Source organism: Cynocephalus volans, chromosome 2 (assembly GCF_027409185.1).
Source record: "Cynocephalus volans isolate mCynVol1 chromosome 2, mCynVol1.pri, whole genome shotgun sequence".
NCBI classification, from domain to species: domain Eukaryota; kingdom Metazoa; phylum Chordata; class Mammalia; order Dermoptera; family Cynocephalidae; genus Cynocephalus; species Cynocephalus volans.
In genome coordinates this window covers 189,519,009-189,534,893 of record NC_084461.1, presented here as the reverse complement: position 1 = coordinate 189,534,893, position 15,885 = coordinate 189,519,009, and the positions used below count along the sequence as shown (strand labels likewise).

At 49.1% G+C, this 15,885-nt stretch overlaps 1 protein-coding gene across 2 annotated transcripts in view; it reads left to right on the top strand.

The window, feature by feature from the left end:
- The window catches only part of HECTD4 (HECT domain E3 ubiquitin protein ligase 4), a 174,094-nt gene that overhangs the window by 153,821 nt on the left and 4,388 nt on the right, over window positions 1-15,885 (top strand). For both annotated transcript variants that reach the window (XM_063085388.1, XM_063085387.1), the window contains exons 62-72: window positions 501-708; window positions 2,833-3,056; window positions 3,149-3,300; window positions 4,700-4,806; window positions 5,544-5,667; window positions 8,661-8,851; window positions 10,140-10,286; window positions 10,811-10,930; window positions 11,642-11,797; window positions 13,509-13,612; window positions 13,912-14,133. In XM_063085388.1, the coding sequence (XP_062941458.1) occupies window positions 501-708; window positions 2,833-3,056; window positions 3,149-3,300; window positions 4,700-4,806; window positions 5,544-5,667; window positions 8,661-8,851; window positions 10,140-10,286; window positions 10,811-10,930; window positions 11,642-11,797; window positions 13,509-13,612; window positions 13,912-14,133 (1,755 nt within the window). The remainder of the gene's footprint in view (window positions 1-500; window positions 709-2,832; window positions 3,057-3,148; window positions 3,301-4,699; window positions 4,807-5,543; window positions 5,668-8,660; window positions 8,852-10,139; window positions 10,287-10,810; window positions 10,931-11,641; window positions 11,798-13,508; window positions 13,613-13,911; window positions 14,134-15,885) is intronic.

The window sequence follows — 15,885 nt, the reverse complement described above, 5'->3', positions numbered from 1 at the left end:
TACCTCCTTGTTTAGAAATCCTGTGTCAAATGTCTTCCTGTACCTTTGCATAATAGGAGTTAGGCTCAAAAGTAAAAACTGTCCTTCCCCTTAGATACGTAGAACAGAGCACTGGGAGAGAACTTGGGTTGCCTTGCTCTCCCAGTGGGCGATTTCTCTCCTAGAATCACTTCTTTTAATCCATCAGCCTCCTTCCTGGAGACTTCCTCAGAGCCAGGCATGGACTTGAACTCCCTGGGTATTAGAGTAAACCCACAGAGCTGGCCAGGGTTTAGCAACAGGGATGTCCAGTTGAGTCATTCCCCTAAAATTCGCCATTGTTGGCGCATGGGAGAAAATTTTCCAGGAAGGCCCGCTCACCCACATAGGGCACGGCTGCTCTTGCAACTCTGAATATGAATAGAGGGTTTCCAGTGAAAGGTGGGAAGGGGAAAGCTCATTCATATTGAATGACTGGTCACTTTCCATTCAAGTCCTGACCCTTTGCTTTTTTCACACAGATAAGATCCCGAGCCAAAATTGAGAAAATTCGAGCAAGTTTATTTAACAATAATGATTTGATTGGTTTGTCAAGTTTGGATGGTGAAGATGAATTGATGGAAATGTCAACGGAAGAGATCCTAACTGTCTCTGTAGTAAATCAGAGTTTGTTTGATACCCAAGGGAGCCCAGGGCTAGAAGATTATTTCAATGATAAATCAATTAAAGGTGGGTTATGAATTTTTTTTTTTTAATTTAATAAACTTTTTTTGGAGCAGTTTTAGATTTATAGAAAAAATTGAGCAAAAATCTCCCCACCTCCCCACCGATTTCCCCTATTTTTAATCTCTTAAATTAAAGAGCAACTTTGGAGCCACTCCTGGGTTTTGAAATTATTTTGAAAATGATTGGGGGTGTGTGGGAGCTGGTACAAGAGGCTCATTGTTTGCTAGTGGTGGCCAATTGTGTGCATCTTCGTATGATGTAAAGAGAACATTCCTCCCCTCTCCCCACTGTCAGGACACTGAAGGCCGCCAGGACAGCCCCTGCCACAGTCCTGCTGTGTTCAGCTAGAGAGACCACCAGGGGTGGCTTTGCCACAGCCTGCTTCAGGCTTGAATGTGGGCTTGCATTCAAGTCGTTTTTTTTCTTTTTGTCTAGCCAGGCTCCTCTTGTTTAGGTTCAAGTGTATTTTGTATTCTGTCCTATGCAGCTAGAATAAACCAAGTACATTGCTGGTAATTATTTGGGCATATGCTTAAGGACAGCTAATGCCTCACCCTTTTAAACTGTTTCTTGGGGAAGAAATAGTTCCAGCCCTTTTTTTCCAAAGTCCCATTTTCCATCTCTCTTGTCATTCTGGTGGTTCTTTTGTAGCAGGAGAACCCTGTCTGGCTTCCCCACTTCTATACGATACCAAGTGCTAATCTGGGAGATGGGGCTCTAATGAAGCCCCCACAGAGCTGACTCTAGCAGAAGGCTCTGGTCTAAGGCCAGCAGCTCACCCCAAGCTTCACTTCACTTCAGAAGCTTCACTTCAGAAGCAGCAGGAGTGTTTTTTTTTTCTTCTTGTAAATAGCAACAGTTTTCTTTGTGTCATCATATTTTTGTCAGTCTTTCTCAAAAGTTTTCATCCTTGTCCCTTTTTCTAAATCTTTAAGCTTGCTTGAAATTTCATAATAGAGTTCAGTTGTTTTGTTTTATGTTTTTCAAGAACAAAATGTAATATTGAGTATAGTTTTGTCATTTTGAATTATTACCTCAAATCATGACATTTGGAACTATTCCCTCAGAGCTGGGGTCAGGGTAAGGTAAGTAAGGTTGTGGGCACAAAAATTTAATGGGGCTCCAAAAAAATCAGTCATTAAGATAAATAATATTTTAGTATAATATTTTAAAAAGTCAGAATTAATGCAAAATATCCATGAAGAACCAAAGTATTAAAATTTTAAATAAAGACAGGATCAGGATCAATGTTACTGATTTTTCCTTCTGCATCATGCTCTGATACAGCTTGGCACAGCACTATTAATATTTTGTATTAATATTTGGTATTATCTCAGACCCTCAGCCCCAGAAGCACACAAATCTGTTCATGATTGGCCCCTTAGAAAAGGCGAGAACACTTTCTGGAGTGCTTGTTTGGGGACAAAAAAATAAGTATTTTCCCTAATGCTCGTGAACAGTTTTCTTTTATCTCAGAAAACTTTCTTTTTCCACCCACCCTAAATGCCAGTTTTGAAACATGTTCTCTAATAATGTAATAACTTGTTTAGCAACTTGTACTTTGCACTAAAAATACTTGCTGGCTACCTACCCTTTTGTTCCTTCGGGATTTTCCATTACATACATGTTGTCTAAGTTAAGTTAGGCTAAACTGCTGTAATAAATAGACCCAAGAGCACAACGGCTCAAACCCAGTGGCAGTTTCTTGCTTGCACATGGAGGAGTCCAGGGTGAGTGCTGAGATGTGCTGGCACTGAGTCCAGGGGGCTTGTCATCTCCATGCAGTCACAGAGGGAATGGCTGCCGAGGAGAGTAGCCTGGCCCAAATGGGGCTCCCTTCCCTGGGGAGAAAGTGATCAGAGGGCCACACCTGACAGCAGAGAAGGCAGGGTGTGGAACTGAGGCATGCACCCAAGGAAGGGGAACCAGATTTGGGTGGTTTCAGCATTTCATTTTGTCCACAAGTGTAGTAAAATCTGGGCCACAGCACGTCACCTCTAGTAAATGACCATTACCCACTTTCAAAACTACATGGTTTGCAAAAAATAAATCAAATGCTTGCGGGGCTTGTGCTGACACAGTATGTGCAGGGCAGAATTGTTTTGGCCTCCCTCTGTCCTCTAACAGGCGAGAAGCTGGTGCCCGGGGCCAGAGAGGTTCTGACAGAAATCTTTAAGAGCTGTGCCCATTCAGAGCAGACGCTGAGCCTGACACCCACGAAGCCCCTCAGAGTCTCTGACATCTATCTTAGCAAAGAGCAGATCAACTCCCAGACACCAGGCAACCTCCTCCACCTCTTCTTCACCAATGTCCGGCCACCAAAAAAGGTGCTGGAGGACCAACTCACCCAGGTAGCCACCCCATCCCCACTATGCCTCTGCTGGGCCCTGGGTGCCCTGCGGGGTGAGCCTGAGAACCACCTGCCTGCTTTTGTACCCTGCAGATCCTGAGGAAGTACGGTGTGCCGAAGCCCAAGTTCGACAAGAGCAAGTACAGCAAAGCCGGGAAGGAGCAGCACCCCGTGAAGGTGGTGAGCACCAAGAGGCCTATCAGCAAGCCGCCTGCCAAGGACAAGGCTGTGCTCAATAGCGTCAGGTGCGTGCCAGGGAGCTCAGGAAGGTGGGGCTGCTGGAGAGGTTGTGGGACCCGCCAGAGAAGCCGGGCATCCTGGCTCCTTTCTTTCTGTTGCCAGGGTCCTTTCAGTCCTCGTCTCCATCAGCCAAAAGCCATCATTTCATTTTGTCCACCAGTACAGTCAAATCTCGGCCACACAGGCTGGGAAGCAGACCAGTCTGAGTTAAGAAAACATGTCAAATCTACAGAACTGGAAAAAAAAATCCTATTTTTTTAACCACACAAATAATGCATAGTTATTATAGAAGAATTAGAAAATGCATATGTGCGTATTGGAAAAAGATCGAATTATTCCACACATAGCAACAACTTTTAACATTTAAGTACATAACTTTTTATACATCTGTATTATTGTCTTAGATTTTGAATGGCTGAAATGGTACAAAGTTCAAAAACATACGCAGTGAAAAGCTACTCCTCTTCCCCTCCATCCTTAAGCTCACCTCGAGGTTCCCCTTCCTGAGCCTGCCATTGTTATTTAAGTAGCCTTCCAGAACTTTTCTGTGAATACCCAAGCAAATATATATGTACCCAAATGTCGGATACTGCACATTGTACCTTGCTATTTCTATTTAATTTTAATCTTGGAGATCATTCCAGATCAATACAAAAAGCACTTTCCCATTCCTTTTTTTTAAATAGCTATGTGATATTCCATGTGTGGATATGCATATATATTTAATACTTTTTAGATAGGCTAAGATTGTCATAAACTTTTAGATAGTCATAAACTAAGGTTTATGACTCTCAAGTACTCACAGTTAAAACTCTGACAGCAAAGCATTATCCAGCAGGAGTCTGTAGAGGAATTGTTTAAATGACCAGAAAAATAAAGTGTATTTGCATTAATTAATTATGTAGAAATGGTGCTTTTAAATCAGCATTGCCCAGTAGAACTTTCTGTGATGATGGAACTCTGTGCTGTTTTTGTATCTGTGCCATTCAGTACAGTAGCCACTAGCCACACCTGGCTACGGAGCACTTGAAATGTGGTAAGTGTGACCGGTCTGACTGTATTTGTGATTTTATTTAATTTTAATTAAATTAACCTTCAGTAGCTACATCTGGCTAGTGTCTACTTTACTGGACAGTGCAGCTGTAAAGTATGTAGAAAGAATATTTGAAAAGAGTTCCTTCAAGATTTTTTACATTTTAAAGCACTGATTTGTCCTCATAATTTGCTCAGTAAAATTTTCTCGCTCAGAACAAAGATGCTCTTGAACCCAGCCCTGTCTGACTCTAAGCCTTAAGTTGGGGGGCATGCCGGGAATCAATTAATATGTGTGTGAGGTTCTGTATTTCCTCTGTTGGGAGGATGGGTGGATACACAGAATTCTAATCCTGGTGTTTTGGTCTCCAGCAGAACTGCCTTAAGTGAGAAGAAGCCAACTGTGAAGCCAAAGTCACCAGAAAAGAGCAAACCAGATGAAAAGGACCCAGAAAAGTCACCTACCAAAAAACAAGAAGGTGAAAGAGCAGCTTGGGCCTGACACAGCTCAGGGACTTGCTTCTATCCTGAGGACAGGCTGCCCACTCTGGGAACAAGCCTCTTTGCTTTTGCCTGACTGGGCAGTCTCCTGCTGGGATGGCCCCAAGCTCTAGGCTCCCTTGGGTTTTAGTTTAGTCAGGACAGCATTTCCAAAGACACTGGGAAATATTCCTGGCCAATGCCAATTAACTGCCCCAGGATGCCATCTTTGATGACCATGAATTTAAGGAGGTAAAAATGGCAGTTCCGGAAATACCATACACCCAAGATGAAGAATAGATTGTGACTGAAAAGTAAAGATCTGGAAAGCTGCTTGGAAATGCTCTTCAAGAAGGCACTTGCCTAAGCTAGTGATGTGCTCTGGGGCAGTAGAACATATGCCTCTCAAAGGCCCAAGCAGGGTTGGAGAAAGCTTTTCTCGTTGTCACGAAAATGGCTTTGGCAGTCAAGGATGTTTCTGAGACTTATGAAAAGAAGGGAAGTGGGAAATCAGCTGCACTATTTGATGATGACCAGCCTGCCACACAAGACCTTATGACATGAAGGGGTTATGTGGGCAGTGTGTAGAAATGGCAAAATAATAGACCCTAGAGTTACTGGAGATAGAAAGAGAATTAGATGGATTAGTCCAGGAAAGAGGGAAGAACATGTTGGGAGGCCCACGTTGTGTGTAGTTCTTACTAAATTCCTAACACTGTGAACGCTTTTCCATCAGTCCCTGAGGAAAAATATCTGACCTTGGAAGGATTTCACAAATTTGTTATCGACCGAGCCAAGCAAGACATCCGTAGCGTCTGGAGGGCAATTTTGTCCTGCGGTTATGATCTTCATTTTGATAGGTAAGAGGGCTGTCCCTCAACCTGGTTGATACCTAGTTTAGAAATTGTTTTCAGCCACTAGGTGCATTGCCAAGAAAATGCTTTCTGGGGAGCCAGTCCATCTTCACTGTTTATAGTGCCTTCTGAGTTATTTCCTCATTTTTCATGATCATTTTGTGGGTTTTCTAATCCGTTTGAAAACAAACCCTATTCTTTTCCTCCAAACTTTTGACATGAGGCCTGTATCAGTCAGCTGGGTCTGCCGTAATAGAACACCATAGACTGGGGACTTACACAACAGTTTATTTTCACACAGTTCTGAAGGCTGGAAGTTCCAAGATCAAGGTGTCAGGAGGGTTGGTTTCTCCTGAAGCCTCTCTCCTTGGTTTGCAAGCGGCCACCACCCCCCCGCCCACCTCAGCCCCATCTCCTCCTTCTGTGTGTCCTCTTTATAAGGACACCTGTCTTATGGGATTAAGGCTCACCCAGATGACCTCATTTAACCTTCATTACCCCATTAAAGGCCCTATCTCCAATACAGTCACCTTGAGGGATAGGGCTAAGGCATGAATTTGGGGGGACACAATTCAGTCCATAACAGGAGCGATTTTTTTTTTTTTTTAAAGATGACCAGTAAGGGGATCTTAACCCTTGACTTGGTGTTGTCAGCACCACACTCACCCAGTGAGCTAACCGGCCATCCCTATCTAGGGATCCGAACCCTTAGCCTTGGTGTTATCAGCACCACACTCTCCCAAGCGAGCCACAGGCCGGCCCAGGAACAATTTCTTACTGCAAAGAACCTCTTCCTGGGCCTCTCACACTTTCCCTCAGTCTCCATTGCCCTCTTTCCCTCCCAGGCAGGGGCACAGCAAGACCACAGCTCACCTGGCCTCCAGAGCCAAGCAAATGTGGTTTTCCCTTTCCAGCTGTAAGTGAATCCCAAGCAGGCAAGATGTTGCAAGACAAAAGAAATGGCCCTGCCCTTCCCTCTGGCTTTCTCCCACACAGGCCTACTCAGCCTTGCACACAGCAAGGTGAACTGGGCAGGAAGAAAAATGGCTGCCAGCCATATGCTTTTTTAAAAAGCCAATTCCAGAACTGAGAAATTGTTTAGTGGTTGGCACCAGCATGTTGCACCTTCATTGAAGGCTGAGTCAACCCCTGATGGGTCTTATCATCGTGGTGGCAGGGACAAGTTTTCTTAACTTATTTTAGAAATCAGCAAGAGAGATGACTTTGGGGTTGTGTTGAAAAGTAGAATCACCTATTTTGGACTAAAAACTGCATTCTGAGTAGGAAGGGAACAAGTTAGGCTGCAAACTAATTATGAAGTGAAGATTTTGCCTGTGTAATAGCTAGAAGGGCTTGTTCACGCATGGCATAGGGGTCACGGTGATGCCCTGACATGTCCTTGTCTCCTCACCACGGACTTGTCTAAGGGGAGCCAAATGTATATACCAGGGACAGCCAGCCTAGAGGAGGCTTCCCTTCTGTAGGAGGCTTAGGTCTCTGAGTGCTCCTTGTGAGGACCAAGATTGCCTGTAGTGAGGAGAAACATGATGCCACCCCCTTCCACCTCCCGGGATCCTCCTGGGGCTCTGCACCTGACATGGCACAGGACTCCTTCATGGTGCCACAGGCTCTGGTACGAGAGGCTCAGCCAGGCCTCTGCCTGACCACTGCCCTGCCAGCCTGCCTGCCTTTCTTGGGTTCATAGCCTAATGTTTGTGGAATAAGGATGTGCACTCTTACTGAAAACAGCATATACAAACACAAAGAAGATGTCCTGTGATTCTCTGCCCAGAGATAATTGCTGTATGTATTAGTCAGTTTTCTGTGGCTTATAACAGAGTACCTAAAACTGGGTACTTTATAAAGAAATAGAATTTATTTCTTACAGTTTTGGAGGCTGGAAAGCCCAAGGTCGAAGGAGCACATTTGGTGAGGGCCTTCTTCCTGGGGGGGTTCTGCAAAGTCCCATGGCAAGGGCTGAGCCAGAGCATTTCCACATGCTCTCTCCCAGTCTGCTTCCTGATAACCCATTAATCTATTAACACATGAATGGATTGATCCATTCATAAGGGCAAAGTCCTCATAATCCAATCAGGTCCCAAAGGCCCTACCTTTTAAATATCATAGTCTGATTTCCCACCCTCTTAACACTTACAACGGAGGTCAATCTTCAGTGAGTTTTCGGGGGACATTCAATCCGCAGCACTGTGTGATGTTTCAGGGAACATCTGTCCCAATATTTTTCTGGAGGTAGATTTTTTCAGTCCTATTGAAGTGGGATCAGACACGCTGCTCTGCAGTCTGCTTTTTTTTTATTTTTCCATATCCCTTATTATTCCATTTGGTCATTTTCATGGTTGCCCAGCATTCTATTGTTAGGTGTAGTATCATTTATTCAGCTAACCCCTAGTGAGGGATGATGGAGTCTGATGTTGCCGTAATGACACAGACCTGCAGCAAGGCTTTCACAAGCATGTCTTGGCCACAGCTCCATAGGGAGACCCTGGGATGGGGTTGCTGGGAAAGGGTGCTGATGTCAACTGATGCTGACACTAACCATGCACTGCGCAGGCATCCTGTCATTGAATTCTTGAGGCAAAGCACAAGGCTGATGCTCTTATGAGCTCCATTTTATGGGTGAAGAAACCAAGGTTCAGAGAGTGGATGTGCTTTTTGCCTGGTCACTATGTGTAGCCTAGATTTCACCCAGAGCCCTCCTTCCCCCTCACAATCCACTGCCCATGCCCAAGAGGGAGGCATGTGGGGATGTGTTGCCAAACACTTCAGAATGTTCCCCTGCTCACACTCCTTCCAGCACATGCTCAGCTTGCTGAGCTTAAGAGCTTTTCCTCGTGAGGAGTGATTCCAGAACCAAGAAACAACCTGGGGGGCAAGCTGTCTTTTAAAAGTGCTCTGAGAGTTGGGACATGGCTCTGTAAGAGGAAGCCCACAGTCAGCCCAGTGACCACTGCCCCACCTTGGCTTCCCTCCCCCCGCAGGTGTGCCTGCATAGATGTCCGACACGCGCAGAAGGCCTCAAGGAAGTGGACCCTGGAGATGGACGTGGCACTGGTGCAGCACATCAACCGGCTGTGCCGCCACCTCGCCATCACGCCTGCGCGGCTCCATCCCCACGAGGTGTACCTGGATCCTTCGGATGCAGCCGACCCCCGAGTGGCCTGTCTCTTAAGTAAGTGGCCCCAGGGGCTGCCCTCTTCCCAGCTGCCCCATGACAAGGGGTGTTTAGAAGGGCTAGATCCATTGAAAACTACTTATGGGGCTGGCCCCGTGGCACACTCCGGAGAGTGCGGCGCTGGGAGCGTAGCAGCGCTCCCGCAGCGGTTCGGATCCTATATAGGGATGGCCGGTGCGCTCCCTGGCTGAGCGCGGTGCAGCCGGTCACCAAAAAGACAAAAAAAAAAAAAAAAACCAAAAAAAAAAAAAAGAAAAGAAAACTACATGTGAATGCCTACTGCGAGCCAGGTGTATAAGAGAGGGAGCTGAGCAAACAAAGGGAAAGGCACAAAGCTATGACTACGGCCACGTTAGTCTCAGACCTTTTTTTAATGCTCATTGCAACAAAGCCAAGCAACAGATACAGAAATGCAGTGGCTGGACTGCAGTGCCCCACAGCCACGCCCAGGCACCCACTGCAGCCCAGCTGACAGGAGAGTGAGAGGGGCCGCAGAGGCTGGGGGCCTGCAGTAGAGGCCGGTGACTTGCAGTAGAGGCTGTGTGCTTTGTGCCAAGGGAGCAGCATGTTTTTCTTAAAAGCTGGGAGTGCACACAACAAGGAAAACTTTAGTACCCCAGAAATCGCCCCCTGGGGAGTAAGCCCTGTCACAGAATGTGAGCAAGTGGCCTGTGCACATGTGTGACACGAGCTGCCACTTAGCCACCCACCTCCTGCAGTGCAGGTGCAGGTCCCGGTTCCCTTCTGGATTCTCAGGAGATGAAGGCATCATGTTGTCCCTGACGTCATTCTCCCACAGCAGGAGGGGGACAGATGGGACTGTAAACCATTAAGTGACAGTGTGCCAGTGGCACAATTTCCTTGTTTAAATGTATGACATCACCATTGGGGGAACCTGGGCAAAAGGTGCACAGGACTCTTTGCACCGTTTTTGCAACTTCCTGTAGTCCATAATTATTTCAAAACAAAAAGTTAAAAAAATACTATAGTGTATAGCCCTGGCATGGCCCAAAGGTGGGCTGGAGGCCTTGGATTCTTTAAGAGCCAGCACCTCCTGGCTGGCTGGCCAGGGCTTCGCTTCTGCCTGGCACAGGCCCCAGCACACTGGGGGCAACTCACTGACAGCATCTCCAGGGTCCCAGGAAAAAAATCCACTGTGGGAGCCTACAGGGCCCACTCCAGGTAGCCCTTGCCAGCAACAGGGCCCCCGTGAGTTTGTGTGCAATCGAGAGTCCCAGCCTAACTCAGCTGAGACTCCAGCCTGACTGCGCTTTGCACCCCACAGATGTGCCCATTGAGAGCCTGCGCCTGCGCTTTGCCCTGCTCCAGTCCCTCAACACCACTCTGGAGACCTTCTTCCTGCCCCTGGTGGAGCTGCGCCAGACACCCATGTATATCCACAGCATCGCGGCCCTGCTGAAGGAGGCCAAAGGTCAGTGCTGGGCCCACCCTGGGCCTCAGGAAGAGAGAGGTGGCCTTCCCACTAACCCAGGGGCAGAGCCATCAGGCCATCCCTTGGCCTCCAGGCAGCTGCCCCAGGAAGACACCCCTCACCTCCAGCCTTATAGACACACACACACACACACACACACACACACACACACAAAGATTTTTGTCTTTTTTTAAATTAAAAATAGGTATCTTTGTATACATTCTGTTTTGCAACTCTAGCTTGTTTGCATTGTTGCTGCGAGATGTCACCTGGGCATGATAGTCAAAGGGTATATGCATTTAGCATTTGGATAGATATTAACAAATGGCCCTCCACAAAGTCAGGACCAATTTATACTGCTCCCAGAAATGGCATGTGAGTGCCTTACCCGGGGGCTAAAGGGCATCCTAGAGGAGACTGGAGAAGACCCTGAGGGGATGGAATGGCTTCCGCTGGGCCCGGGGTGACTGGGAAAGAAGGGAAACAGCCCCATCCAAACCTCTTTCCCATGTTCCTTTCTTCAGGGCTGATCTTTTATGACACAAAAATAACCGTGATGAACAGAGTGCTGAACGCCACCGTGCAGAGGACAGCTGACCATGCAGCACCTGAGATCACCTTAGACCCGCTAGAAATTGTGGGAGGTAGGGGTGACTACAGAGACCAGAAAATGCAAAAGTACAGTGCCTAAACAAACTAGTGGGTTTCTCAAATGTAGAAGAAGTCTCTAGAAGAAGGGAACCTAGGGATGGTATAACAGTTCCTCATTCACCTGGCTGCTTATGTTACTGTGTGGCTTCCCACTTCAAGGTCACCTCCCAGCCCTGCATTCTAGGCAGCAGAGGAAGGGGGAAAAGCAGGAGGAGCTTAGCTCTCATGGACTCAGAGCCTTCCTCCACATCTCCTTGGCCATGCCTAGCTGCAAGGGAGGGTGGGGAATGTAGACTTTATTCTGATGGCCATGTGTCTGCTAAAACTTGGGGGGCTGGCATCAAAGAAGAAGGGAAGAATGGATGTTGGGTAGGCAATTGAGAGTCTCTGCCATAGCACGTAAACAGACAACATTAAGAAGGACAAAGCAGGAGGTTTGGGGAGGACCTCCCAGAGGAGGCAGACAGAAGCCTCTAGAAAGTGAGAAGGAGCCAACCACCTAGAGACCAGGGGAGTCAGGTTCTAGGCAGAAGGAACCACATGTGCCAAGACACAAAAGGTTTCAAGATGTTCCAAGACCAGAGAGAAGACACAGGGGGCTGAACAAGGGGCAGGCTGAGGTCAGAGAAGCAGCAGAGGCCTGGGGCAGAAGGGCAGAGGACAGCCACTGGGAGCTTTTGATCAGCTCCTGTCTCACTTTCCAGGGGAAATTAGAGCTTCAGAAAACTCCTACTTCTGCCAGGCCGCCAGGCAGCTGGCCTCAGTGCCATCATCTCAGCTCTGTGTGAAACTGGCTAGTGGTGGTGACCCCACATATGCCTTCAACATCCGCTTCACTGGGGAAGAGGTCCATGGCACCAGTAAGTAGCATTCCCCCCCCCCACCAGACCCTTCAGGGCACCTCACAATCCAGCGCATTCCAGGGAGAGGCTGTGGTTCAACTGTAAAACTTCCTGGGGTTCTTTTTAGCCTAAGCTACCCAACACATCTGTTTTCAAGAATAAAAGCCACATACATCCTCCTCACCCTGCTGTGCAGAAGCCAGGTCTGCACCCCTGGTGACTGGCACATCCGGGATCTCCAGACCACCCCCCATGTGGAAACTGGTGGTCACACTGGCCTGGAACCTCAACCAGTCCCTCCCACGCATGGGGACTGCACCTCTGCTCAGCACTCGTGTCACTCTTCCTGCCTGGTGGACCCAGCAGAGATGCCCAGTGCTGATGGGCCTTCTTCCTTGGGAAGAACCCCGGGCTAAGGAGGTGGGTGGGCTAAAAGCTTGTGTGCCCATGAAAGACAGGGCATGGGGAGCTCCTGATGAAGATGGCACCTGGTGTCATTGCACTCTGCGGAGATGAGGACTAGCAGCTGAGGAGGTGCTCCCTTGTGAGCCTTGCAGTCATGTTTAGCCCAGACATTCAGGAAATCGTTCCCATTGTGAATGGAGGAGAAACCCAGTGCCTCCTCAACTGGGTACAATGGGAGGGAAAGCCCCCAGCTTGTCTCCTGTTGCCCTTTGCCCTCCTCCCATGGGAACACTGTGGCCAGCAGCAGCCTCCAATACAGAGAACACTGGTGTCCTCTGGGCAGACCTCCCGGGCTTCTGCAAGAACAGCTCGGATTCTCTGAGAGCTCAGAATATGCCAGGCCCTCATGCTCCTCTAGGCCTCGAAACTCACAGAGTGCCAGTATTGTCCCATTTTATAGATAGGGAAACTGGGGATCCAGAAGTTAAGTAGCTTACCCAGGGTCAAACTGCTAGCCAGGATTCCAAAGGCCAGGCCCTTGGCTCTCTAGGCTTCAGCAGTCAGGAACCTCCTTCTTGTTCTTGGAAGCAGGGGTAAGGACCAGGCCCTGACACCTGCCCCAGGCCAGGCCTCCACATGGCTCCAACCAAGTAGTATGTGCACACAACTGTCCTCAGAGCTTCCTGACCTGAAGGCACCCATGGGGGATGCACGGGGAAAGCAAGAGGAGACCCATAGACAGAGGAATTGTTTTGCAATAAAGCCACAGAACATTTGGAATGGCAGCAGTAGGGGAGCTAAGCGGGTGCCCCTTCCCCGTTGTGTATATTCATGCTTTTGTCCCTTCGTGCATGCATTCACTGTACAACTAGGAGCACCAGGCAGTGTGGGAGGTGGTGCTGAGGAAATAGGTGGCCCTGCTCCCAACAGCCCACACAGCAGGACAGGCTTGCAGCTGGCAGAGGTGCCCCTTGTAGGGGATTTGCAGGTGACCTCATTTCATCCTGGAAACAAGCCTGCAAGGAAGGTATCATTACTTTCCCATTTGATAGATGGGGTGACTGAGCCTGCCAAGCTCAGGGATGTCCTAAGTTCAGTTATATCCCTGGGGTCACCCATCCAGTAAGTGGCAGAGCAGGATGTGACCTCAAGACTCCCTGTCCTCAAGCAAATTTTCTCTCCACTCTGCCATAGCTGCAGGCAGATTGGCAGGTGAGTTGAGGTTCCAGGTCATAGCAGAAGAGATAGGGAGGGAACTGTCCTGCCCAGCTACCTCCAACTGGGGACAGTCCCGAGTGCTGTGACATCTCCATGTGTCTTGCAGGTGGCTCTTTCCGCCACTTCCTGTGGCAGGTGTGTAAAGAGCTGCAGAGCTCCTCGCTGTCACTGCTCCTGTTGTGCCCCAGCTCAGCTGTCAATAAGAACAAGGTGAGGTGAAGGCTTGGGCAGCTGAGACCCCCACACCCCAGCGCTTGGGTTCCCTGGGGGCAGTGTTTTGGGGTCATGGTTGCACGTCCTCATATGCCCTTTCAAAAACCTTCCTGGTCTGGGGGAAGGGGTGCATGGGGTGGTCAGGCTCTTGCTGCAGTGGCTGAGCAAGCTCTAGGACAGGGTCATGTCCTTGTGCTGGCTTCTCTTCTGCCTGCCATAGTGACCTGGGGCACATGTTCCCTGGCAGGAACCGAGGCACATGCTCAGAGTCACCTCATCTCTGCCTCCACTTCCAGGGCAAATACATCCTGACCCCAAGCCCCATCACCTATGGGGAGGAGCAGCTGCTGCACTTCCTGGGGCAGTTGCTGGGGATTGCCATCCGAGCAGATGTCCCTCTTCCCCTGGACCTCCTGCCCTCCTTCTGGAAGACGCTGGTGGGTGAGCCCCTGGACCCTGACCAAGACCTGCAGGAAGCAGACATACTTACCTACAATTATGTCAAGAAATTTGAAAGTGTAAGTGAAAGGCACATTTATTTTGGGAGGCAGCAGGGCCCTGGAGCAGTGCCTCAGGGTCCCCCATGCCACCTCTGCTGAGTTCCCCACTGACGATGACTGGGATCCCCACAAAACATAAGGAATATAAGCCAGCTCTGCCAGGAAGGCTTGTCTCATGAGGACAAAAGCCTCTGCTTCCCTCTCTGCTGATAGCAGTGGACTGGGAGTGATGTGAGCACCTTGATGGACCTCCCACTTGCAGTGTCCTCCAAGGACACAGGTGAAGGGTTCCTGGCAGCTGAGTGAGCAGAGGTGATGAGGAGAACTGCATCAAGAAGGTCCAGTTTTGGGCTGACCCCGTGGCGCACTCGGGAGAGTGTGGCGCTGGGAGCGCAGCAGTGCTCCCGCCGCGGGTTCGGATCCTATATAAGGATGGCCGGTGCGGTGACGTGCAGCCGGTCACAAAGACAAAAAAAAAAAAAAAAAAAAAGAAGGTCCAGTTTCATTTTTAAGAGCTATTTCAGGGCCTCAGAAAGAGCACGAGAGGCCAATCTTGTAGGGCCTCCAAGATTGGCCAGGGGAGGTGTTGGGGATGGAGTCTTCCTCCCACTCCTGTGCGTGCAGGGGATATACACATCTGAGCAGTATCCCCAGGAGGAGTGTGTGGTCAGTGCTCAGGCTGTCAGCTGCGCTTGCAGAGCCAGTCAGTCCCTCCTTTCACTCAACGACATCACTGAGGCCCTATCATGGCCAGACTCTGGGTTCACATCCATCCTCAGAAGCTTCCGGGCTGCTGTCCTTTATTCAAGGCCCTGTGCTAAGGGCTTTATTCACTCCTTGTAACAACACCAGAAGGAAGGCAAAACTTGGAGAGGTGACATGACTTGGCCACAATCTCTCAGCTCTCTGGGAGCAGAGCTACCAAGGAACCCCGGTCTGTCCAGCTCTAAGGCCTGTGCTTTCTAGCACCACACCCTCTCCTCAGCTCAGAGAATGTCCCAGCAGAATATGGCAAGTGCCTGTGATCCAGCCCTCCCCTTAGGCCATCTTCCTTGCTCACATGCAAGTAGACTTTGTGTTTGAGGCCTGCTCTGCACAGATACCTCTGGTGAAGGAGTGCCAGCTGATTCCACCTTCACCAGCAGAAAACATGATAGACCCATTGAGGCGCCTCATGCTGGCCAGGTTCTCTGTAGTTGTCCCCTTAGCTACCACTTGAGGGCAGCCAGCACAAGAGAGCAGCAAAGTGGGCTCCTGGATGTCAGTTGGCTTCTCACTAGAAACAAGAATGCCCATCAGTTGTCTGAAGGGTCAAAGGAGGACGCCCCCCATGGGCTGGGGATCTATGTGTATCTGTCAGTCACAACTGTGAGATGTCTTCCCAGGGCTCTGAGTGGCAGCAAGAGGCTGGGGCAGGTGGGGGATGCAAGATACTGTCCAGGCAGATAGTTCAGCCAAGTCTTCTGGCTGAGGAGGATGGGCAAGGCCACAGAGGGAGGCTGGGATACCAGAACCACAAGGTGACGGGGTGGGGGCGTACCTGCAGCCTTCACCACAGAGAAGTAGCCTGTACATCTTCCAGAGATAGAATTAGGTCGGGTTTCTCTGGTGGCAAGTAACAGAAATCTCAGCTCCGGCCAACTTAAGAAAAAATTTTAAAACAAAAAGCACAGATATAGGTTTGGCTTCAGGCAGGGCTGAATCTTGGTGCCCAAATGGTGTCATCAATAATCAGTTTCAGGCAGTCAGTCCCTCCCAGTGTTCTGGCAA